This window comes from Tiliqua scincoides, chromosome 3, assembly GCF_035046505.1.
Source record: "Tiliqua scincoides isolate rTilSci1 chromosome 3, rTilSci1.hap2, whole genome shotgun sequence".
NCBI classification, from domain to species: domain Eukaryota; kingdom Metazoa; phylum Chordata; class Lepidosauria; order Squamata; family Scincidae; genus Tiliqua; species Tiliqua scincoides.
This window is the reverse complement of record NC_089823.1, coordinates 194,857,106-194,883,014: the sequence shown is the minus strand read 5'-3', so window position 1 is coordinate 194,883,014 and position 25,909 is coordinate 194,857,106. Positions and strand designations below refer to the sequence as shown.

The following is a 25,909-nucleotide window of genomic DNA, read 5'->3' as shown; positions in this document are numbered from 1 at the left end:
TTAAAGGGGGAGAGTTCTTTATACCAATAGTTTTAATTCTCTTCTCTCTTTAGGTGTTACAAAATGCTCCAGATGAAATCCTAGTGGTAGCATCTTCCACTCTATGCAATCTTCTCTTAGAATTTTCTCCTAGTAAAGAGGTTGGTTTTATTAATAAGAAGAAATATTTGTGACTTTTTTCAGTTCAAAATTGTGAGTCATGTGGGCTTCATCATCTGCACTGGGCTGAAGTGAGGAGAGTCTGGTTTTAGCCTACGGAGATTTGACATCCCTCTGGTCCCTTTTAGTTGTTTAACTGTCGTAACTTCTTAACTGTATCGGGAGTCTTATTCTGCCAAAGGAGGCAATGAACTCACAATAGGTCAAAATGCTCTTCTAAGTAACAATTGCCCAGATTCACCAAGTTGTTTACCATCTAAAATCTGCTTGATGGCATTCAGCAGCTAGAGCAGAGCAGACTGAATGATCTAATTGTGGGTGCAAGCTGGAATTCGCTTCTGGTTGTTTCCCCAATGCGTTCTGGGGCACACAGAAGCCAATGGAGTGGACCACAGCCCCAGCATGACCTGAAAGCAACCTCAGGTGGCTCCCAGTAATGCTTAGCGGGACAACAGCAAGCATTAGGTTGCAACCCACAGTTTGAGAAATGCTAGTCGAGATCAACAGAGATCTATTCCAAAAAATTCAGGAATCCAAACAGATTCATAAACTTCCAAAGTTGAACCTAAATAATAGTCTGTCATAGTAGATGTGAAAGACTGAGCAAAAAGTACTGAGAGGGTAGCATATACTAATTCTTTTTATCTCTTTATTTAATAATTGATCATATGTTGTTACCTGCCCTGTTATGGTCATGTGCTCAGATTTTTTTTCGTGAGTTTGCAAGGTCAGTGTGATTGAGGTAAAGTCAAGATCATCCATTTTTATTAAACATGTTTCTACATAGGTGAATACACTCATTTGGATCACTGAATCTGTATTAGGAAACTGTTAGTTTTATATATCAGTGGATCTATAAATGAAGCCTTTAAGGCACTGTTTCCCAAACGTTTTTGATCATGTCCCTAAATACGGTTTTTTTCTCAGGTCGGGCAACCCATAGAATTGATATATATTGATGATGATAATTTTAAAATCAATTTTGGTAAAATTAACACACTGGGGTCGGACATTCCCAGATTGTTTACTCAACTGCCTCAGGCACCCCCACTGAACTCGCGGCTTGCTCTGCCGTGACTCTTGACACTGTGGGAGGCAGTACGTCGTACTCTGGAGACTCATTGAAGTCTGACACTTCGAAAGTGGCCTGCTCCACAGAGGGAGGCCGTTGGCAGCAGCTTGTCCGGGTCCACTGGTGCCAGGTGAGTCTGGACCCGGACATCAACAAAATTTTTTCATCCCCAACACCTTTCCGTGATCCTTGTTTGGGTTACGATCCATGGTTTGGGAACCATTGCTTTAAGGTAATTTTGCCCAGGTTTTCTAGATAATTGTTAAATCCCAGCAGTCAGAATCTTAACCAAATTATAAATGAATGTGTTTTATAGGCAAAGCACCTAATATTAAAACTTTTCATATTTATGTAAGGTTGGTAAACTTCAATTTGGATTATTAAACTAATTGAGTATGTTTTTGTTCAATATAGCCTATTCTAGAATCTGGAGCCATAGAACTGCTCTGTAGTTTAACCCAGAGTGACAATCTTGCTTTGCGAGTGAACGGAGTTTGGGCTTTAATGGTAAGAATTAAGGTTTATCAGATATTTTTGTGTACACACCATCACTCCTTAACATGACACTGTTGTAATCTTGAAAGTAAGAGACATGTATTATCATGTAAAACCTAGATCCACTCATTCAAGCTAGCAGAGTTCTGTATTCTGGGTGTGTGTACATGACCAGTTTCTTTGACTTATATTTATGTGCAATAAACTAATTTTTTTAAGTAATTTTCAGCCGATAGTCAATTGCTAAATTAATTAAACTGTAAGGAATAGAAGAAACGTATGAGAATCAGCAGAGAAATTATAAAATTTCTTGAGCCCCAGGATGTATTTCAGAGACTTCGGGGAACCTTGCTTACTACTATGAAGTGTTTCTTTGTGCATTATAATTTTTTTTTACATTTGTATGCAGCACATGGTGATGGTGTAATGAATTTTTGTTCTTTTTTTGAAAAATATTGGAATGATTGCAAATACAAGATTAGGTTTCTCTGTCCTTCTAGAATATGGCATTTCAAGCAGAACAGAAGATCAAAGCAGACATTTTACGAGGCTTGAGTACAGAGCAGCTATTTCAGTTACTCTCTGATTCTGATGTAAATGTACTAATGAAGACTCTGGGACTACTTAGAAACCTTTTGTCTACTCGTCCTGTAAGTATAAACCATGAATCAGTCTTCTAAAAAAGCTGTTTTCAGAATATAAACAGCAGCTAGATCCTATAAGGTGCTGTAGCTTGTATGATTATATACTACTCACAGTGAAGTGGGTTTACCTTGATAATCATAAGTCCTTGCCCAAGCTACAGTACAAAAGTGCTGTGCAAATGACAAGGATGGAATTCTGTCCTGGAGTTCTGTTACCACATTCTCTTGAGCCTTATGGAGTGAAAGCAAGTACAGCCTGAGAGGCGGAAACAGATAGTTCTTTGTCTCTTGCCAGATATAGGATCAGTACTGAATCAGACACATAAATACGTCTATCAGATTATTTTGTGCCTTGTCTGTTAATCTTTCATTTGCTAATTTTATGTTTTAAACTTTTGGCAGCATATAGATCAGATAATAAGCACTCATGGAAAGCAAATTATGCAAGCAGTGACCCTCATTCTGGAAGGCGAGCACAATGTAGAAGTCAAAGAACAGGTATTATGCATGGCTGTGCTAAATTGTACGTATAGAATAGTATGAACACGGTGTGCCTGCTTCATGCTAAATAAAACTCCATTTGCCATAATAAGCAACATTATTTGTCTTGAAAACCTGAATTTGATAGCCTCTCTATGAAATTACTTCATAGTTTTGAGTATTACATATAGTCTTTTTTCTACTTACTAAATATGAGAATGCAGAAATGAAAGGTCCATAATGGGAGGGGGGAAGTTCTGCAGGGTTTCTTATCCTTGCCTTAAAGATAAATCCAAAGACAAATCCTCCAAAACTGCTGGAGGCTGAAAGTTTGGGTGACTGAATTTAAGTATTCCTGTTGCTTGCTTCCCTTCAGCCCAGCTAAAGTCTCTCTGATGGTTTGGTTGCTGTGGGAGAAAGAGAGAGAGAAGCTTGCTTGCCCTCTTGCCCTTCAACCCCATAGCCTTCACAGGTGCAGAATGCCTTGGATGTGGGAAGGGAGGTGACTACATCAAGATACATGGAAGTTTCAGAGTCTCAAGGACAAAAGGGAAGGAAAACAAACTTATTCCACACTGTTTGGGCCTCAGTACAGGGCTGTAGAGGAAGCATCTCTTGCCCATGATTTGAAAGATCTTCCTCTAATCTCAGTGAAGTTCCTTAGAGGTCCTCATGTGTCTAGTACTGAAGCCCTGACCAGTGGAAATCTTGTTTGATCCTCTTGTGCTCTTCTTGCTTTTCCCCACCTAGTTCCTAGATTTAACACTTTACAACCTTAAACCCTGGAGACAGTCTTAAGATAGATGAAAGCTCAGATATTTGCAATGCTAAGTTATGTGCACAGTACTAATTTCTGGAGTTGCTTGCTCCAAATGAAGGTGCTCTTGCTGCCAAAGAAGAGTAACTCTGGATACTGCTTCATGTGTCTTGTGTACTGCATTTGCAGAATATAAGATGGGAAGAGCAATCTGTTCTCCACTTTGCATTAACTCTTTGAAACCTTTTGTCTGTGTTACACTGTTGGCACTGAGCTCTGTAATGGAACTGATTGTTTATACAGGTCTACATCATGTATTATGACTCCTCAGATAAGATAGTTTTATTAAGCATGATGCTGTAGTCTTGTGAAGGTGGTGTTTTCCCAGGTATGGGGAGTAGATTGTGAAACTGTGCAGCTGATAGCTCATACTTGGAATTCTTGCTCACAACCACACAGTAATTGTTACCCATAAAGACAGCAATTCCCAAACCTTGCATTGTGACGTCCCTGGGCGTTGCATGGCACTTGCCGGGGTGTCATGGGCTGCCTACTGCCCCTGCAGGAAGACCATGCTACGCTGCTCCAAAGAGTGCTTGGAGGTTTGGTGCAGTGGGATGAGATCCAGCGCATGAAAATCACACTCTCAGAAAAGCCTGGCCGCGCTGGTCCTCTTACTGCTGTTTGTGGAGGCATTTGAGCCTCCAAACTTGGAAATAACTGGCAGTGACATCATTGCTAGTCACTTTCAGGAGCAGAGCACTTTCCGGGGCAGAGCAAATGCAGCATCTCAAGCATCACGGATTACAACAGTTTGGGAATTGCTGCATAAAATTGTTCTTGGGATTGTAACTTCTGCATGAGTTCATAGCTTCATCCCTTACGCACTATTACTTGCAACCACAAGAGTGTGGGATACTTGTCTTGGAGGCAAGCAAGCTGTGAGGCCTTTTGAGGGAATGTCATGGAATATCAACAAAACATCATTCTGAGAGAGAGATTGTTTTATGTTACATGTTGATTCCCCCCTTTTCTCTTCCCCCCAGACATTATGTATACTTGCCAACATAGCAGATGGAACAACAGCAAAGGAGCTTATTATGACAAATGATGATATCTTGCAAAAAATTAAGTATTACATGGTATGTAACATTTCATAATTTTTTTTCTACTGAAAAAACTTTTAAGGAGGGGCCATAGCTCATTGAGACAGCTCTTGTTTTGTCTGCCAGATGTCTCTGGCATCTCCTGTTGAAAGGAACTTGGGTGTTAATTCCTGGGAAGTGCCACTGCCTGAGACCTTGGAGAGCAGCTCACATTTAGTGTTAATGTACTTATGCCCTACCCTTCAATGTAAAACATTTTGCTTAAGAGATAAATTTCAAAATTGAGGACCATAAACAAAATCAAATAAAAATTATGACAAAATGGGAGAGATTTAAATAAAGCATTAAAGCAATATAATCAGCAAAATGTGTATTTTGTTTCATTTTAGAGTCACTCGAATGCTAAACTTCAGCTGGCTGCCATGTTTTGTGTATCTAACCTTATATGGAATGAAGAAGAAGGTAAATAGATCTGATGTGTCTGTGTTGTCTAGATCAGTGGTTCTCAAATGTTTTGGCACTGGGACTCACTTTTTAGAATAGCAATCTGTTGGAACCCACCGGAAGTGACTGGACATGATGTCATGGCAAGAGATGACATCAAGTGCCAAAATTTTTAACACCCTCCATATGACACAATAAAATCAAATTAAGTAAATTAAAAGTTCATAAGTTTAAAAATTCATTTTTTAAAAAAGGACCCTGCTTACCTTCCCAAGCAGTTGTTGATCTCTTTTTAAAACATTCCCCTAAAATCTCAAAGGCTGCAATCCTATCCATACTTACCTTGGAATAAGCCCCCTTGATAATTATGGTTAAAAGCATAAACATAGTAGCCTTTTAAAAGTACAGATCTATGACCTTTCCCCAAATGCAGTCACATATCATGGGAGTATCAAGTCTAATATATTAAAAATAAAATACACCTTGAAATGAATGGGGACCCACCTGAAATGGGCTCACAATCCACCTAGTGGGTCCAACTTTAAAAAACCAAAAACTGTATTAGCACGATTTGTCTTCGCAGTTTCTGTGCCATCATACAGAGCAGCTTACTAGCTGACTTTGATCCCATCCACTTTGGGTGACCTATGCTAGACTTGTGGGTTGTCCATTCATCCAGATAAAAAAATTCCATAAGATGAGATATTTTATTTAACAATAAAATTCAGTACATCAAACTTAATAAATCATTTAAAATCATTAAAATCATTTTAAATTTGTTTGAAATTTCTAGCATATGTGATGCATTTTGCTGGAAGCTAAGAATGAGATAGGAACATATTACTGCTTGAAGTGAGATTGTTCAGTTTGTAGATGAAAGGGCCAAAGAAGGTGCTGGCTTTATTTCACAGATGGTGCTATATACACATAGGAGAAGATGTTACATTTGTGGATAGCTACTGGAAATCTGGTTGCAAAAGTCCCTTTCCCTTTGTATAGCATTATACTATATACTTTAGTGCCCTCTGATCAGTCTTGGCAAATCACATAGTAATGTTCCAACTATTTTATTGTATTAGGTTCCCAAGAACGTCAGGATAAACTCAGAGATATTGGAATAGTAGATATTCTGCACAAACTGAGTCAGTCACCAGATCCAAATCTTTGTGACAAGTGAGTACAAAAAAACTCCAAAACCAGATTTGAAGCATCTCTGTTTTAAAAGATGCATGTCCATATACATATGAGTGCTATACTTAGATGAGGGTAGATTTTTGTACACTTGGATTTGACTGTTCAGAGCTATTTGTGGAAGGCATTGTGTTGAAGCAAAAGGCATTGTGTTGAAGCCCAGCATTGCATATACGCAACAGGGACCAAAAGTGTACACTGGGCCTGACAGAAATGGGTTATTAATTTTCTTGCAGAATCGTCCCTGTTTCAATGATAGTGAAATGTGAAATGTCCTTGGGAATAACCTTTTGGGATATTTACTTTGGTTTAATACTACAAAGGGGCTGGGTTTTTTCTGTCTCCCACTAAAAATAGCTATGCCTGCATACAGCTGTAGGTTTACTATGGTATATTCTTGTGCCTCCCCAAGCAAATGGCAGTACATATATTAAATGCCCACCTAAAAGATGCCTTTACGTATAGTCTCTATGTTCAATTTTTCTTGTAATTTTTAACTGGTGTCCATTTGATTTTATGCACTTGTCATCCAAAACTGTTTCTTCCTAAGCAGAAAGCCTGCTCTAGAGGCTTTCAGAGCTTTACACAGCCTTCCTAAAATCAATAGCTTCTTTCAGTTGATATTTTGGAGCAGCAACTTGACATAGTATACAGGGAGATGCATTGGTTCCTGTCATGTTGTAGGCTTATGTGGTGGTCCATTTGAGTTTGGAATCCAAGTCTGTTCTCTGTTAGCAGCTTCATTTTTAGCATTCCTTCAGAGTACCTCAGAAGAAAGATGAGCTTTTAATTTTGTGAAAGGTCTCTGTTGTACTTCAGGCTTCTGCTATGTTACTGACCTTGTTAAGCATCTTATAGTCTGCATGAATGTGCCTTACTTGTCTCAATGACTGATACAGGGTTTCTCATTACAGGGCAAAGACAGCACTCCAGCAGTATCTTGCATGATCAAAGACAAATGGAACTTTTGTACAACTCTCAAAGTTATGTAATGAGGAATAACGGGAAATAGCTGCACCTAATTCCTTATCTTTTGCACAAGGCACCTTGGGCTGCATTTCTCTCAGGTGCAGGGAGCTGCTTGGCAGGAGCAGTTTAAGTGATCAGGTCTCCAATGCACTTGAGGACTTTATTGAGGTAGTTCCTTTACTCAGAAGACTATTCTGGGATGTATTTTTCTGAGCTGCCTGAACTCTACAAGAACAATCAATCATCTTTTTCCCCCCATTGGGCCTACAGTTTTCTGCTTATACCACAGCCAGTGTATGGCTGTGTCTGGGTGGGTGTGATACCTCAGAGCTTGTTTTCCTTTTTTGTGTTTTTTCTACAGATTTTCGAGGGTTAATCATTCTTTGCTGTATGAAAACTTAAAGAATTATATACGATTTGAATTGAAATGTTATTTAAAAACAGTTTTGTCCCATGAAGTTTATTTTGAACAGATGAATGTTTTTAAGTAAAATATATGCATTTGTAAACCTCAGTTAAATGTACCTGTACTTCCTCTTTTGAAACAAAAATGAAGTGAGATCTAGATGACTGATGGAACGTGTAATATGACTAAAGCTAGTCTCCTACTGCCATGTGTTACTAGCTCCCACTCCCTGGACTTGGTACAGCAAAATTCTGAGAGCCCGAGGTAGGGCATTTAGATGATACCAAGGTTGAACTTGTGGAAATCATACCAGTTGGGTTTACCAAGCAAGGAAAACTGTTGTTCCCTGTGCCAGTGCCACTGCTGCCTCAGAAAAATACCATTTATTAAGCTCTGCATCATTTGTAGAGAACTTGAAGCTGTGATGGATATTGTGAAAACTGGCTGCTCTTGTTTGGAACCACATGGTAGAAAACCTGAGACAAGAGACCCATCAAATATCTGACTGTAAATTGCATCCCAAATCCAGCCCCCCCCCCCTCGTATTGTTCCAGAAGTGCATGATTGTGGGACTAAAGATTTCTTGCATCAGGAGAGAGCAGGATTAATACAAGATTTTTAATTCTGCAAAATGCCTGCCATTGGCCTTGTGCCTTCTGGTTCCCCAAATAGTTTTCTGTCATCCACGTAGACATTTGTGTCCAAGAAGAAAAGTGCCAGTCCAGAGGCCAAGTGTCTCATTTCACTCACCATTTTTGTCATCCCAATGCTAATGAACATTCACATGTGTCGTTGTATCGCATTGCATCACACTGATCATGTCAAGGCAAACATTAAGCATTTGGGACCCTGTTGGAAATATTAGTGAACTGGAGGGAGATTGCAAAATAACACCAGAGTTTTTATATACATTTTAAATGTTACTGATTTACTCTGAAAGGCAAGTAATAGTAATTCAGGGATAGTAGTAAGTGATGTCATTTCTCAGTGTCATTGCTACAAGCTTGTTGGGGTTGGACTACTGCAGGTCTGCACAGAGTGTGCCCACCTGCTAACTAGTATCTCAGAGACTAAGCCTTATTTAAGTCATTAAAGTGACTGTAGCCTTAATAATACTGAGAAAAATCACTTCCTTGTCAGATTAATCCAAATCTACTCTCCAAAGCAAGGGGTGGGAAGAAGGGAGGGCTTCTTTGGCCTGGCTGCTGCTTTTGCACTCTGGATTATTATTACACATGCACTTCCAATGTTGTAGTGATGCCTACATCACCCATATACATATCCATTTACTCTGAAACATAGGTATGCCTAAAACTGTGGTGAAGACAGCTGAGATGTGCAAATTTTCATCTTCAGTTTGGAGGTAACTTTTTTTTAATAGTGTGGCCCTGTATGTACCAGAAGGATAGAAATCATGCTAAGACAATCTGGGTAATGTTTGGGGAAAGGTTGATGAAATATTAGGATGGTAGGTGATAATGAAGTGGCATTTTGCACTCATTGTGAATACTTTTTTGATGTTGCTATAAATATGTACAAATAGAAAAAAAACACTGTAAATAAAAAAAAGACCTTTTACTGGAAAACATATTTCACATGACTTGGCCCCATTTTTATTTTATTTTTTGTTTTCTTAATGAAAAAATTAGTGCAACTGTGTTTAAGAATAGGGAATGCAGTAAAAATCAAGTGTGCACAACTAGCTATACCTTGTTGTTAACTCCATTCAGGCTAATGAATAGGCTCTTTTCTCAGATTTCTACCCAATGTTGTCATGACTGGCTTGCACAAATTCTCAAAATTAGGCAAGGGTTTAATTTTAAACCCCTTTTCTAATCCTCATAGTAGTTGAGAATGAAGGAGTCAGCCACAGTTTATATCTGTTCAGCAACGTTAGTGGTTGCTTTATAATTTTGCATGTTGATTTGACTGTGTAATAACTGAATTTGGGTGTGTGTGTTAATAGTTCTAGGACAGAGTGAAGGGAATCAGGCTTTTGACCATGCTCTTTCCTATTCTGTTTTCGACAACCATTTTATGTATACCAATTGCTTCCTACTCAACAATCTACTCAACAAAAATCTACTTTTTCCCCATGTTTGCTAAACTGCAATTGACTTATTTTGGGAGACCCTTCCAAGCCCTTGTAACAATTAGATTAGTAACAGATAGGGGTGTTTTACTTAATAAAACCCAGAAAAACCTATTGAAATGTTTTTGGGAGCTAGGAGTGATCGCAAGATCTCCAAGCCCATCCTTATACCAATATATTTAACCCTTTAACCTGGGTCATGTTGTTAAAGCATTCCTCCAACTGGGCAACAATCTTTGGCATAGGAGCACCTTGTATGTGTTCCCTGCTTAACACATACACTGACCCATGTGTCCTGGATAAGTGAGGCAAGTGAACCTCAGCTGTATTCAGTTCCTTCCTGTTTTTAGGTGTAGACTTTGAAACTGGATGGGAATCAAAACCTTCCTACACTATAACCCTTAAAGAAAAATTGTCTTGGCCCACTAACACATTCATTAAACTGTCTTCCATTTGTTTTGTTTCATTAGCATATTTATACCCTGTGTTTTCCTAGCAAATAAACTAGGGAACCTTGCATAAAAGAGAAATTGAAAATAAATGCTTGTGAAGCCTGCGGCAACCTAACATTTAACAATTCTGGATAAAAATTACAAAAGTTAAATAAACCCTGTTAGAAAGCTGTTAGGCAGGATGGCCTGTTAAACAAAAAAAGATCTTAATTGTCCTTTGGAAAATGCTTAATAGATTTTTGGAGGATTATTTAATTTACTAGTAGTTGTTAGTAATGAAATCTAAATGGAGCCTCCAGATCATTTGGAGTTGGTGTTCTGAATATCAGTTGATGGAGGGGGGTAAATGGCAAGGTGAATGAGGGCTGTTATCTTTTATGCACTTTCTATGGACTTTACAGAAGCAATTGGTTGGCCAGCTGGAGATCTCTTTCTGGTCAGCTCTGGCTGTTATCAGTCAGGTCCTGGTGGTGCTCATTGTGTTCTTGGTACAGGATGAGGTTTTTTATCAGATTTCCAGGACAGATTTTACTTGAGCACTGATCAACTTATAGAGTAAAATATATATTATCTCAGCCATAGGAAGAAAATGAGCAGGGAAGGCACCATCTCACTATTCTGTGAGTATGAATATTTTGCGTGTATCATGCTTCTGTGTATAATTCACAGTGGAATGAATGTAGGTGCAATGTGCTACTGTAGTTTGCCAATGTGAAGTTCTTACGAGCTCCTATTCCAAGAGGGTGGACTGGCAAGTTAATGAGGAAGTAGGGCTTGAAAGAATGAAGTGTAGGAGGACAATGCATACCCTTTATCCACAAATCATCTTCTGCAGAGACACATTCATTATTTCAATAAAGCAAAATATTCATGAGGAAACTTACTTTACACAGAGCCTCTCAGTAAAATAGCTGAGCTCTAGGCTGGCAAGTAAAATTTAATGGGTACAGTTAAGTGCCTCTTGAAGAAACTGCTTCCTCTGCTTGTCTGTATTCAAATATAACTTTTAACAGGAAGTAAATGAGATGCAGATCTGTCTTCAGAAGTGCATTTTATGTTTTGGGCTTGGCAGGTCCTGGCTTATTTTGAATAGTTTCATAGATATGGTGAAAACCCCAAGCTGTATTTGACCTTGGTTTCTAGACTTAGACTGTCTATTCAGAGAAATGCGTAACTGCACAATGCAACCTATGAAAGAGTCAGTTTCTTCAGAACAATCATATAAACTTTGTTAATTCTATATACAGTAGCTTGAAAATAACCGCACACTATTCATGACAAAGTTTATTAATACCTGCATAGAGAAAATTAGGAATTTGGCCTTTTGAGCAGGTGCCAGCAAAGGGGGAGGGTATTAATCACAGGAATGTAGCAACCAGCATTTGATCTCCCATGGGAGGGCAAAGGCACAGGAATATAATGTCCAAAAAAGAAAGATGCTTTAGAATAGGTGGTGTTAGTTTAAAAACATGTATATACAGTACTTTCTTTCTTGCCTTAGCAACTTAGCTCCATTTCCACTTGAATGGACTCAATACTGTTTTGTCCTCATTGGCTGTGTTTTCATTGTCAGGAAAATATAACACCTAAACCTCAAACATTTGTTTCTGTCCCCATATGGCTTTAGGGATGAGTCTTTATTGTATAAGTATAAGGTGACATTGACTTAAGGTGACATTGACTTAAGGTGACTGCCAGCCTGACCTTGATTTTTCCAGGTTTCAGCCAGTTCACTTTTTCTTTGGTTGGAGGCAACTCAATCTTTTCAGGCATTGACAATTATACAATAGTCATAACCTACTTGTGGTGGGGTGCTTGAACAAAAAACAATAGTGTGCACACACCACAGGGAATGATGGTTCTGTCATACTGACTTCAACTCTGTGAAGAGACTATTATCTGACACCAGTTTTAATAATAAGCATATTTATATACTGCTTTTCAACAAAAAAAAATTCACAAAGCAATTTACGGTGATCAAATAACTACTGTAAATATGTCATGGCTTTTCTGCACAATATTTTTAACCACCAAATGCACAAAAGTTACTAATTTGGTATATGAGATCTACACATCTGTCAAGAATACCACTTCTGTTGTGGTGGTAAAGCATTGAAAATAGTATTTTGATATTGGAGGAGACTTCAACTCTTTCCCCAGCTAGCAGTCTGCTGTGAGCTCTCCATGAAATGTCATGTGAATGACGCATCCTTTGTGGATTCTGTTTGTTGGAACTATTTTTCCTTGCCCATTTACAGATGCAAAAGATTTCATAAAAATCCTTTTAGTTTTTGGAGGCGGTGTGTTCCCTTGCTCCAGTGTTCCTGCTGCATTCAATGAATTTATAAGAGCTTGTTGCAAGGTATAAAAGGGGGCAGAATCTGCAGTGTAGAATGGGGAGGATAATTGGGTAAGTTGAGCTTGTTTGCAATCTGTATATAAATGTAACAGAGTGGGAGCTGCTAAGCAGAGACCCCCCACTGCAGTTGCTTGCACCATCCAACTGCTGGGTTTGGCAGTTCATGGATGTGGGTGAGAGATGTGCCTGTAAATGTACCACTGCCTACTGTTTGAGTTGAAGACAGCTACCTACGGCTGCCACCTCAGAAAAGAAAAGGTGAGAACAAGATCCCAGCACAATTAGTGACAGTGGTAATGGAAAAGGCAAAGGATTTGTCTAGAGCAGGGGTGTCCAAACTTTTTGACAGGAGGGCTACACCATTTCTCTGACACTGTGTAGGGGGCTGGGGGAAAAATTTACATTTCAAATTTGAATAAATTTGCATAAATTTGCATAAATGACAGTATTAGAGTGAATTTATATGAACAAATGAGGGTCTTGCAATAGCTCAAGGCCTATAAAAGGTCTTGCACAAAGTAAGGCTGGCCTTTCCTTCGCTGCTGCTGCAGCCTCACAGATGTTGAAATAGTAAGTAGTGGAGGGGAGCCCTTGTCCCACAGCTCACGCAAGGAATTGAACAGTCGCCCTCATGCTGAGAGCAGTTGCGTCAGGCCAGCACAGGCTGTAGCAAGTCTCCAGATGGTCAGAGGTTTGTTGGAGACTGGGGGCTTCCGGTGGGCTGGACTGGGAGTCCCTGAGGGCCGCAAGTGGCCCCTGGGCCGGAGTTTGGGCACCCCTGGTCCAGAGTCTTAAATTCACCTATCATTGTACCACCAAAAATGTGTGCTTGCACATATGCCAGTTTGGACAATGCAGCATGCATCTGGTCATTTTCTTGTTTTGTTTGTTGCAGATACCATCTGCACAGCTCTGGCTTATGCATGCACACACACACATAAAGCCCTTCAGCCTTAAAGGAACAAACTGCATATAATTTTGTTAGGTTGATGATCATAGAGGAATATGTACTGAAAACAAGAGTTTACTCCTGTGTGAACTGTAAGCTTATACTGTAGTTACACTACACTTACGGGAAGGACTTGGGGTGCATGGTGAGTTATTTGTGTGGAAAGGCCCTCTGGTACCTTGCTGGGCTTGCATCTTCAGCCTTGCTGACTGCCTGCTCTAGTTCATCTGCACAATGTAAGAGGCTTCCTTGCCATGTACACTGTGAAGGGCTGAAGCAATGGGTTGGAAGGAATGCTGGACAGTAGTGGCATTGGGTAAATTGAAATGAAGGAGGGTAGAGAAGGATATGAACAAATTCTTTGAATAGTGGGTGGGATTTCATAGTTTGTTCTTGAGACAGTGCTGGAGGGCATCTTGTAGGGCATGGAGAACTCGGTCAACATTGAATTTAGTGGAGTTGTAGCCCATCAGCCCTATTCGAAGTACCTGGCAATGAGAAAAAAGTCTCAGAATAGAAAGCATTCAGTAATTCATTCCCTTAGAAAGCTCTCCTCTTATAAACAATTTTTACATTTGACTTACATATATTGTGATCTCTTCAGATACTGAACTCAAGTGGACTAGGTGTAAGGCTGTTGCTTTCTGGCAGTGCATGATCATAAGTAAGGTATTCTGCAAGTTTTCATTTAATTGCATTTCTTTTTTAAAAAAATACACTTTCCTTCAAGGCACTAAGGCTAGCATAAAGCACCTTCTTTAGCCTCACAACAACCTACAAGACAGATTAGGCTGAGAAGTGGTGAACCCTCAGCATTCCTCCACACCACGTATGGGTATAATGGCTTGATGTGCTGTATACAGGCTCCCCTTGACTTACATAATTTCCATTTTCCACAACATTTGGACTGCAAGACAGCCACCCAAGCTTGCCTGCATAAAGCTGCACCTCTCTAAGCTTGAATAGTTCACAGCATGTCCCACATTTCCTCTCTTGTAAAAGATAGTGCACAGAGGAAGAAGTGAGATTGCTGTATTCTGGGCCTTGCCTTCCTGGTGGAGCAAGGTGGATCCAGTCCTTGAGGATTGGAACAAAGCAGCCTTGCCCCTTACCCCACACAGGCCCTTTGAACAAAAGAGGGAACTTGGGGTTCACTGGGAATGATCCCAGTTTTGTTTACAGAGCTGCAAGCATAGATGGCTCCTCTTGTGCAGCCCAGTTCTTACTTGCATAAAAAATCAACTTACATAAGCGTGTCCAGAATGGAAAAATTACATCAGTTTTTTATGGGGGGGATGCAGTTTGAAATTAATACCCTGGTCTCTGTGGTTTACCAAACATTGCTCTTGGTATTGCCAGATGGCAATTTCTACAAAAAGTTGCAGTGTCTTTTTTTATAAATTCTTGCCGTATGAGCTAGTATCTACCTTGCCTGCTGTGGGACCCAGGCCTCCTGAAATCTCAATCTTGTAATTTTTCATAATATACGTGGTGATTTCTGTTGGGTCATATTCATCAGGCACTAAAACCGTGTTGACTGTTGGAAGCCTGGCATGCTGAAAAACAAAGAATGAATTCAGAAGCTTTAGAGGAGTCACTCTGGGTTTATGTAAACAAATCTGCAGGATTTGTTGCAAGCTGTGCTATTTAGATGACAGTTTCCCCCATCCCTACCAGCATCTTGATGTTTTTTACCCTCCCTCTCTCACTGGGAGTCCCTTTAATGTGCAGTAGTGCTTTTTACCAATGAAATAGCTGGTTTGTTAATTCACTTGTGTGAGGCTGGAGTTCAAAATAACTTTTTTAAAAGATGAAAATGCTTTCAAGGAAGCTTCATATTACATTTTTATCCCACAGTCACGCCTGATTGAACAGGTTTTTGAAATAATGCAACAGCCTGATTACCAGGGCCACAAACAGGGTGAGTGTACATGTCAAAAGCAGGTCTTTCTCTTTCAAATTAGCTTCAACTCAGCAATCCTGCTTGTCTCTAGTATGTTTCACTGATACTAGCCTGATAGAGAAAAGTCTGTCCAGTGTACCTTTTTAATTCTGATCCCCATTCTGCTGCCACCTTACTATTTAGTCCAGCCTGCAATCATAAAGATCTTCTTTCTCTTCATCCCTCCTCTGCCCTAAGCAGCTCAAATAAGTTACAGTGCACACTCTTGGTCATCCTGCAAATCCTACACATGGAATGGCAATCTTAGTCCTACCGGTTCCTTCACATAGAGTTGGAGGCCAAGCTTCTGCAGTCCTTCACACAGGTACAAACTATTCTCTTCATGAAGCTTCCAGGAATTCTCCAACCCCTGTGTGGAAAATACAGGGTCCGTTCATTTGCAGGCATCTTGGTGTAGTGGCCTTATATGTTCACAGCATGCATGCAAAATGGGATGAATAATTGTATCTTATAAAAGAACCACACACAGCATTTTTAAACTTAGTAGGTAGTGACTTTCTATGAAATCAGTATGATACTGAAAAAACTTAGCATCATTGGGGTCAGTTTCAGAGCCACTTCCCCAACTGTGTCCCCCATTTGGTGGGCTTAAAGAGTTGCTCTGCTGCCATTAAACAAAGTGTATGGACACAGAGGTGGTTTTGGGGATTGGCAATGTGCCCTTCTTAGGGTCCTCAGTAGCTGCTCAACAATGTTGACCCTGGCCCTGAAACTGTAAAACATAAAGCTAAAACATAGCTTGGAATTAAAACATTCCAGTTTGAAAGTATAAGCAAAATGCAGACTTATAAATGAAGTATTTCATGATGATTGGGATCCAGCAGGGACTGCTTGGTGTTTTTCCAAGAAACGTGTAGGGCAGATGGCATTCCTAAAATATTCCAGGTTCAAATCCCCCCTCAGCCATGAAGCTTCCTGGGTGACCTTGGGCCACACACTTTCTCTCAGCCTCACCTCACAGGGTTGTTGTGAGAACAAAAGGAAGGGAACACCTGTATACACTGCTCTGAGCTCTTGGAGGAAGGGCGGTATTAAAACGTGAAAAATAAATAAATATTGCAACCATATGTTGTTGAGCCCCAATTTGGCTCACCAAAGCTTGTCCATTGCATAGTCAAGCTTTTAATATGTCTATTGTGGGAAATGGGTGTAGCACCAGTGGAATGTAGCTGTGGCACATGATGTGTACATCAAGTTAAACTTTGAAGCAGTTCTAAATCTCAAATTTAATGAAACAGCAGAAGTAGCACAATGTCAGCATTTTTTTTTTCATTCCCTCTCCCTCCCCTCTTCAACCCTTAGACCTTGTGGACTTGAGCAGTGACTGACCTTTTCTACAAGAATTGCCAAGGCCTCTCGCAGAGAGAAGAATGCGTTGATGGGTGCAGTATGATGATACCTGCAGTATCAAGCATATGTACTTAGCTTATGTATACCAAATAACCAGAAATAATTCCATAATCTAACATTTCACTTTTCTATCCCACCCCATAACACGGGAGGTGGTGGGATAATAAAATGAGGAAATGTGGTACTAATTCCTCTTTGAGATAAAGAAACTATTTCAAATGGGGTCTTGCCCAGTTTTCTTTGATGCCTCAAGTGTTCCCAAGGCTCCAAGTACAATAATGCAATTTCCTCCCTCCCCAGCCAGTGGTTTGCCTTTTATAATGCAAAACAGCCTTGGAAAAATGTCCAGCAGCTCAATGCTTTCCCTTTCTGCCATTTGTTCACTCACACTTGCCTTGTGGATGGATGGTAGGGTCTTGTACTTTGAGCACTTGTCCTGATTTGAAGGAATGGCAGTGCAACAGTATGGATGGATGACAGTCTAGCCTAGTGTGTTGTTCCTTTGAGGCAATCGCAACATGGTTTTGTGCTGGGAAGGGTGACTGAAGGAGAGCTACAGGTTGTTCTTACTTTATTAAGTTGTCATCGCAGCCCCAGTATTTACACAGCTCTTCCATGTCCAGGTAGAAGGAGGATGGCTTTGTCTTCCTGCCACGAATCTTCTTCCTAACAAAATGGGAAAGAAAATATTGGGCACTTCAGGAGATTCAGCTATGAACTACAACCTTTGCAATCTTACTATAATAAGTGATTGCATCAAGCATATGGTTGGCAACCTTCAGTCTCGAAAGACTATGGCATAAGCCTACAGCACCTGGTATTCCCAGGCGGTCTCCCATCCAAGTACTAACCAAGCCTGACCCTGCTTAGCTTCCGAGATCAGACGAGATCAGGCATGTGCAGGGTAACAGTTGCTACCATATACCAACAGAGCAAAGATGAGTTTTGCTGTATAACCAAGGCATGGTAATTGGAACCTTTGGGAAATTAATCTGAACAGGAAATGAAATGTGCTGAGAATCTGAGGAAGCAATTGTGATACTGACTAGAAATTACCTGGTTTATGCTAGTGTTGCCATTCCTTCCAGTAGTTATAGACTCTTTAGGAAGTTGCAAATAGTGGAACTTAACAGAAGCTTCCTGAAAGGTTTTGGTGGGTCATGCCACAATGGTTCTATAGCAGTTGCCAGGCTTGCACAAGAAGAGTTGCCAGTTTTTGTACAAGCAGAATAAAACTTTCTGATCTTGTGTCATGTTTCTCACACAATGCTTTAGCATGAAGTAACAAACAGCTCTTCTGTGAGCAGAAGAATCCACGTGGCGAAGTGTATCTTGAGTCCAACCTGACAATGACTTTGGAAGGAAAAAAGCCTCTCACTGTTTCCTTAACGTGTATCATCTCCCATAAGACATGGATATGTCAATGTTAAGAATGATGTATCTGACAGACAAGTCTAGCCTTACCTGGCTCTGGTGCTGAAAGAGATGGGAGAAGCACCAGGTGGTGCACTTAAGACCTTCTGGGATCCAGAGTACAGAATATCAATGCCTGTATATTTGATAAGGGGAAAAGCTTATCAGAGTTCCTTCATCTTTACAGCTACTGTTGGTGGAAAGATGCTGAGCCCAGAGGGATAACCTGGACCTATTTGTTATCTATCTGAATCTGCACTATGCACTATGATAATCTTTAAACTTTGTTTCCTGCCTGGTCCATTTCAGATGTATCTATCAGTTCTATGGGATATGTTATAAGGCTCAGATTGTATTTCTGTAATGTCTACATTCCTCTACTGAAATTCTTGTGGGACGCCATATGCAAGGTAAGTTCTCAACAAATCTATATTGTTAGCATTAAGCCTTCCCTGGAGATAGAAAAGTGACAGTCCAATCGTAACCTGCACTGCCCCATATCCAGAGTGGGGTTGGGGCTGCCTGCAGCTCAGCCTGGGGCAGCAGCCTCAATGGGTGGCAAAGATTCAAGCAGCCCAAGTGCTGGATTCTGGTCCCACCCCCCCACTCGGCCCCAGACCACCCACGGACCTGCCTGCCATCCACCCTCCCCTGCCCCAGAATGCCTCCATTTCTCCCTCCCCTGCCCCCAACCCCCGTGTCAGCCTGAGATGGCCGGCATGAGCCTACATTTCCTCTGGCATATTGGTGCTGCAGGTGGTACGAAAGTGCCACCTGCAGCACTTCGTGACACCTCTGGGCCAGCCCAAGGGACTTGTGCCAGCCCAAGGGACTTGTGCCAGCCCAAGGGTCACTTTACATTGCACCCTAACTCAGGCTTGTGGAACTTTAGAGTAACTACCCATTTCTATAGATATTCCATTTTGTGTCAAACCTCACAATGAAAGATGGTGATTAATGGTTAGGTTACAGTGACAGAGTGCAATATCTTGCTCACCTTGTTGGTCCATAAGAAGTGGTGCACCTCCTAGTGATGCCACAGCATCGACCAGTAGCAAGCAATTATACCTAAAATGGTGGAAAGAATAGAGATCTAGGCTCAAATGAATTCCCCCAAGTTCTGCAGTTCTTTCCTTTGTATTTTTTTTAATCCAACGCAGCCTGTCCTGATTTTCTGTGAGGTGGAGTGGGGGGAACATTCGGGGTCCCCATATCTTTACCCTTGCAGATGAAAAAGCAGCTTGGGCAGGATGAGTTTGAACAGAAAGCGACTGAAGGAGAAAGAGTTAAGCACCTCTCCTCCTTTTCCACATATCCTCCATTCAGTTTGTCGAGGTTGCTTCTGAGCCTTTGCTATTTGTTGCCTCAATGTATTTGAAATTATCCTGTTCATTCTGGATTTTAGTTGCATCTTTCATGTTTTCCCAGACCTGTATTTCTCAAGCATCCTGAGCATCTTTACAGTGTTTCACTTTAATTATGTTTTGCTGAAGCACTCTAACCATGAGATGGTATTAACCAAGCTCATCCTTCATTGGTGACATGAGTAGGCTGTATCAGAGTGCAGTGTAGCATAATTTTCTGGTAAATGTCTTTTGCATGCAAAGCACAGTTCAGTCATCGCACTAACTTCTCCGTGGATCTTAGTACCCAGTTTTCCTGCTACTCTATGCTGTTGCCAGATAAGACAATCCATTTGAAATAGTTTTCCAGGAAAAGCATGAAATTTGTGGGCTTACAGCATGCACAGTAAATGAGCACTACAGCAAATTAGTCCATTTAGATTCATAGCCTCTCTGTCTCAACTCGACAGCACCAGCAGCACATAGTTTCTGACCTCAATGACCCCACTGACCTGTGACAAAGATCTCCAAGGCCCTCCAGCGGCTGAACCACTCCAGTGGATGACTCTCCATGAGTGATGAAAAATAACAAGGGAGTGTACTGAGCCAAACCCTATGAGAAGCCACAGTAAAAATAAAATCATACCAGAGAAAAGGTGACACACTGTTGATGTTTTAGTAGGTGGGAGGCTACATTTCTAGGCTTGTCTTGTCTTGGCCATCTATGCAACAAAGTTAGGAAATGATCTCTATTCAGGATTTACTTGAAGTGGTAGACATACTCATTGTCTTCTTTTTATATGCTACGGAGAAGGACTGTAGCTCAGTAGTAGAGCACAGGCTTTGTAAACAGAAGGTCTCAGATAGTTGTGGGACAGATCTCTGCCCCTGCTATCAGTCAGCATAAACAATACTGAGCTAGTGGACCAGTGCCTTTACTTGCTACAAGCCAGCTTCACGTGTTTTTGCACAACTCACCCTCTCTACTTCTTCTAGAGTAAAATGCTCTCCAGGGGCCTTTACTATCTGGTGAACTTCAGCTCCTATAAAGTAACAATTGACAAATAATGTTATACAAACTTGACTGCCAATGAAGAAACTGTTGTGACTCATGGAAAGCACCAATACTTATGGAACTATCTGACATTAAGATAATAGGGAGGACTTGGCCTTTATTGCCTACCACAAACTTTGGGTGACTCCCCTCCGTTCGCTGACCTACAGTTTCCGTGAACAAAAATAAAGGAAATGCGCAAGCTTTTAGACGTCCCAATCAACTAGGCTGGGTTTTGCTAACTGAAAGATATAAAGGGAATGCACCCATCTCTGGCTGGGACAGTTGGCTTTAAGGCATCTGTGTAATGGTGACGGAACAGACTCTGTAAATCTATGAAAGCCGTACTGTCATAAATTGAAAGTCATAAATTGTAGCAGGAGGTCTAGTCTAGAGGGTAGAGCCTCCGTTTGCCTGAAGATAACATCTGAAGGTCACCAGTTTGAGGCCACCAGCACCGTGAATGGCAAGACCTTGAAGCAGCTGACAAGCCGAGCTGAGTTATTCCGCCTGCTCTTTGGTGTGAGCGAAGAAGTGTCTTGGCCTCCCTTCAAGTGAGAGATGAAGGAGGCAACTGGAGGCCAGAAGTGATACCAGATCAGAAAAGATCCATCTGAAATGTTGTGCGGTTCTTGAAAGACAGAACCTTTCTTCAATTGTAAAAATCCCTACGGGGATTTAGAACAGCCTCCCTATGTAAACTGCCTTGAATTAAAGTCTGAGGAGAAATCTGACAGACCAAGAAAGGTGGTATATAAATACCTGTATTAATAATGATGATGATAATGATAATAACGATGATAATAGAGGGCTGGTCCAATAGGAGTCAATTCCTGTTCAACCACAATGCTTTAAATAAAGTATGAATCAAACTGTAGTGGAAGGGTTGGGCCAGATTAGCATTCTTGGTGGAAGTATTATATGCTAGTAATTATCCACAACTTTCCTTTAATTCTCATTTGGTAGCAGAGCATAGCTTTTCTGCTCAAAATGAGTCATGCATTAGTTTAGTGCATAGTGACAGCCTATCAAAGTCCAATCCAGACTCTGGGAACAGCAAAGCATAGTATGATTAAACAGAAAAGAAACATATTAAGCAACAGGATCAGTTATTATTTCTTAAAATAAAGGCACATTAGGTCAAGGGAAAAACAAGTGCAATAGCAGACGTGACAATATACAAGGCACACCACATTGCTGGTGGGGGACTTGCATCCCCCAAAGGCCCTACTAATAAATGACTGTCTCTCTAACACCTGCAGCACACTGATGTGCCTCACTACAGTGATTGAAAGTCACTGGGCTAAAGTATTAACTGTGGCCTATATTTTCAGATGCACAGGTTTTCACTGTCAGTCGGCAGAGGTACATGTTTATAGCTACACAAGAAAACAATGTACTGTAACTAGTAGACCTGATTATCCCAAGTCAAATTTGGATCCTATGTTGCTGTACATGGCATGACACCATTTAGACCCACTGATGACGAAAGTCATGTTTTCTACAGAAGAAGCATCATCGCCTCTACTCTGAGCACCACTGAAACTAACTAGATATTAAATGTGGAGGAGCAAAAAAATCCAAAATTCTTACCAAGTCTTTTGGCAATGTCAGTTGCTCGTTCACCCCAAAATCCATTCACAGCAATTAACACCTTATCTCCTGGCTCAACCAAGTTGAGGAAGGCTGCTTCCATGGCACAGTGCCCTGTGCCACTGACGGCCAGTGTTAATGGGTTCTTTGTCTGGAATGCGTACTGGATTCCCATCTTGATTTCGGTCATTATCTGTGGGCAAAGAGGAGACAATCGGAGTTAATACAGCCTTCTTGAGGAGGCAGTGTGCATGTATTTACCTGCAGGATTGACCCATTCAAGGTGTCAACTGATGCAATTGCCTCAGGCAGCAGATTGGTGGAGAGGTCTACTATGTGTATTAGCTTGCCCCTACTACACTACAACCTCCTCTTCCTCGCACTTGCTGGACTGGAAAAGGAAGATGGGGACAGTGGAAGATGAAGTGTGGAGGAGGGGAGAATTGTAAGCCTAGAGCATTAGTAACACTTCATACATCCTCTTTTCTTCCATCTTCACCTTCCTTTTCCAATACAGGAAGTGAGAAAAATAGAATTTGGCCAAGGGTGTTTAGAAATCTATGAATTCTGTGGCTGATTCACAGGCAAAAGGGAAAATATACTCTGTCACCAGTTAGATTGGAAATCGCTTTTTGAAGACAAAAGATGACAGACAAGGTAGAAACCATCCAGAACACTATTCTAAATAGATAGATCAGACTAGAAAATGGAGCAACCAAACCAGATTTGAGGTTCTACTCCTGGCTCTACATTTCCTTACAGCAGATAACATATTAGTTGCTCTCCCATCACATGACAGGAAGAGCGATCATGCTGTTTATATGAGGGAAGATTTCAAGTACTAAATTCAACCCAGTCTGAGGAGGAGAGTAATCATGTTTTCTGATACAACAGATTTTAGACATGATAGGTACGGCAGGGGCAGTCTTTTGCAAGTTTGTGTGTGAATGCTTCACATGGATACTGACCATACGGGTCCCTCTGAAACAGCACTGTTCCTTTAATAAGGTTCATGGCTAGATTATATGCAAAGGCAATCTGCTCTTTAAAGTACTCATGTCTGTGATCACTTCTACCAACAATTCTTTTCCTTAGATTATATGTCAATCCCTTTCCTGACTGGGGCAACAAAAATGAAAGGAATATCTGTGTCATCTTGACTGACATCATTTATAAGGAATTAATTAAATAGAATTAAATAGGCACAGGTTGTACAGGTTCAAAGGGATGGCTTTGAAGGTTCAAAGGTTTACATACACTTACTAGATCAAGCACAGAAGAATGCCTGCAGCTCTTACGGGGTCAATAGAATCAGGCTCTTGAACATGTGGAAGCATGAAAAATATAGTCTCATTGCAGAAGAAAAGCCAGATGCTAAATCCAGAATGGCCTCATTTCTAGTTTAAGCAATCAGAACTGTGGTTTTAAGGACTTTTATTGATGATTCCTTAGTCAACAGGGGTTGTCAGAGAATAACTTTTTAAAAAGTAAATAAAAACTAATGCAAATCAATTGGTTAATAATTAAAAATTAGTAAGAAATGCTTAAGGGGTGGGAGGGAACAGATTGTGAAGGCAATAAGTGAATTCTGATGGAGAAATCTTTGCTAATGAACCCCATGAGAAGTTGACTGTAGTCCTTACCTGGATCATCTCTTTGTGGACATGTCCTATGAGCTGTCGACCGCCTGCAGCCAAGATCCGGGGAGGGCAATTGGAGGGTCCAGGTCCCAGCAGTAGCCTCTCTGGGACTGATAGTGGCTGTAGCAAAGGTGCAGGGGGTGGCACCAAATATTGGAATGACATGGTGCGGCAATATTGAGTTAGAAACACAGGAAGCCGAGCACGAGCCCACCCTGCTGCCTGCTGTACTAAGAACACACTGCCCATCACTGACCTTAAATAGAGGACTTGTTGGGGGCAAGCAAAACAAACAGATGGAAGATGAGATAAACCCAGGTGCACCTCCCTCTTCTGAAAAAAATCTTCCAGTGATGCAAAGGCTGTTCTGTCATTGGCTTCCAGGATCTTGTCAATATGAATTCAGTTCTGAAACTACAAAATACTGCTCCTCACTTACTCACTTCTCTGTTTGCTCCCAGAAAGCTCTGCTTTCTGAAGGCTTCAGCCTGAGAAAACTGCACCTGTTAGGAGTTGAAAAGTTAAACATCATGCAGATAAACTTCTGCTAGTGACAGTGTTCTTAGGGAAATGCAGACAGGAATCCAAAGTTTGCCCAACCCTTGAAGAAATCACTGACCAATTAGGAACAGTACCATTGAATCATTTGGCTGGAATTTCTGTTCCGGATCAGTGAATCCAATTAAGCCATTTCTGCCCAACGTTGCATATATGCAACAGGGATCAAATGTGTACACCTATGGGTTGGGCAAAAATGGGTTAAGCTACTACAATAAGTGAAAGTTCTGTTCTTCATAGTAGTTACCCTGGGACAGTATGTGAAGTGATCTTTGTTAATAGTTTGCCAGGAGTAGCAAATACTGGTTTAGTGAAGAAGTTAACAAATAACAGTATCTCCCCTTTCAGCAAATGGGTATGAAGCTCATTCGTTTCTCAGAATGAGAAAGAAATTGAGTGCTGCATGAAAACACAGGGGGGAAAAATCAGAGGAGAGGAGCCTTCAACAGACCCTTTGGGTATAAAACTCTGCTTCAGGAGCAACTGAAATGAATAATGCAGTATTTTCCCCACCATATGCCAACCATAGAAAGCCTCATAGGCAGACTTCACAGCTTGTGCAGGTCCTCCAACACTCCATGCTGGTTGGTAGTGACAGTTGCTGCCTGTATGGGCTCTGCAGCTTTCAAATGAGCAGAGTACTGTGCAGACGTATGCTAAAAAAAGCACCTGGTACTCAAAAGTGCAATGAATATGGAGGGAATCAGGTGGCAGTAGCAACAGGCAATTACCAGTCAGTAAGCAAGTACGTAGGAGGGATCACTGGAACTGACAAACAATGGGGTGATAGGTTCCAGCTCCATAAATTATTTAGCCTGGGCCGACTGCTACAAAAAGGGTTGTCGATTGTGTTGCGCAAGATCTCCATTTAAAACGATTTCAGGCTGGCGGGAGGCAGTAGCCCACTGTAAACATGTCTTTATCTCACTTTCCTCAAGGTCTTTGATGCACTTTTTTAAAGCTTGTGACTTTCCAAAGGTTCCATTTAATGCACACAGTGACTTGGTGTGCAGATTGCAGATTTTTTAACCCTTTCCCCCATGCAGATCACCCAGTAGAAACTGCCCCTTGCAGTTGTCATTAACTGCAGAAGGGAAAACATACAGACACTTACATTTTGTCCTTTTCTCTCCCCCCCCACCCCCGTGGTTGCTTTTAAGCAAAGGTGGGAGACTCAATCATAAATTTGCTGCATTGTATGTAGTTTGGTTCTAAGAATATCCTCATTGTAATAGACTTAGGGCGCAATCCTAACCAATTTTCTAGCACTGACCTAGCTGCAGACTCAAGGTAAGGTAACAAACATGCCCTTACCTTGAGGAGGCCCCCTTGACTCCCTCCCCACTGCTGGATGCAGTGCACACCACATCAGCACAGCTATGTCAATGCTGGAAAGTTGGTTAGGATTGTGCCTTTAATG

General features: G+C 41.0%; 2 protein-coding genes and 1 pseudogene across 7 annotated transcripts in view; 1 reads left to right on the top strand and 2 right to left on the bottom strand.

Annotated features, from left to right (window-relative positions):
• The window catches only part of ARMC8 (armadillo repeat containing 8), a 70,770-nt gene extending 61,466 nt beyond the window's left edge, over window positions 1–9,304 (top strand). For all 6 annotated transcript variants that reach the window (XM_066620451.1, XM_066620453.1, XM_066620452.1 and 3 more), the window contains 8 exons: window positions 54–140; window positions 1,646–1,738; window positions 2,227–2,376; window positions 2,773–2,868; window positions 4,654–4,749; window positions 5,103–5,175; window positions 6,237–6,330; window positions 7,263–9,304. In XM_066620451.1, the coding sequence (XP_066476548.1) occupies window positions 54–140; window positions 1,646–1,738; window positions 2,227–2,376; window positions 2,773–2,868; window positions 4,654–4,749; window positions 5,103–5,175; window positions 6,237–6,330; window positions 7,263–7,296 (723 nt within the window). In that variant the 3' untranslated portion in view covers window positions 7,297–9,304. The remainder of the gene's footprint in view (window positions 1–53; window positions 141–1,645; window positions 1,739–2,226; window positions 2,377–2,772; window positions 2,869–4,653; window positions 4,750–5,102; window positions 5,176–6,236; window positions 6,331–7,262) is intronic.
• A 4,651-nt stretch (window positions 9,305–13,955) lies between these two features.
• AGXT (alanine--glyoxylate aminotransferase) lies at window positions 13,956–24,180 on the bottom strand. The gene is made up of 11 exons (XM_066621911.1): window positions 23,935–24,180; window positions 22,292–22,484; window positions 20,623–20,687; window positions 20,157–20,257; window positions 19,299–19,369; window positions 18,353–18,437; window positions 17,459–17,554; window positions 16,868–16,937; window positions 15,792–15,887; window positions 15,003–15,131; window positions 13,956–14,063 (listed from the first exon to the last, which is right to left on the bottom strand). Exons 1-11 carry the CDS (start codon window positions 24,178–24,180, stop codon window positions 13,956–13,958), a joined length of 1,260 nt encoding a protein of 419 aa, XP_066478008.1.
• Window positions 17,691–17,813, bottom strand: LOC136647200 (5S ribosomal RNA; annotated as a pseudogene).
• Window positions 24,181–25,909: the final 1,729 nt, after the last annotated feature.

Excerpts from the sequence above, each read along its gene's own strand:
- AGXT (XM_066621911.1), bottom strand. The coding sequence starts at position 24,180 with ATGGGCAGTGTGTTCTTAGTACAGCAGGCAGCAGGGTGGGCTCGTGCT. Across the intron at positions 22,485-23,934 it reads TCCACAAAGAGATGATCCAG|ATAATGACCGAAATCAAGAT; the intron begins GTAAGGACTACA and ends CTTTGCCCACAG. Across the intron at positions 18,438-19,298 it reads ACTTCTTATGGACCAACAAG|GCATTGATATTCTGTACTCT; the intron begins GTGAGCAAGATA and ends TCAAATATACAG.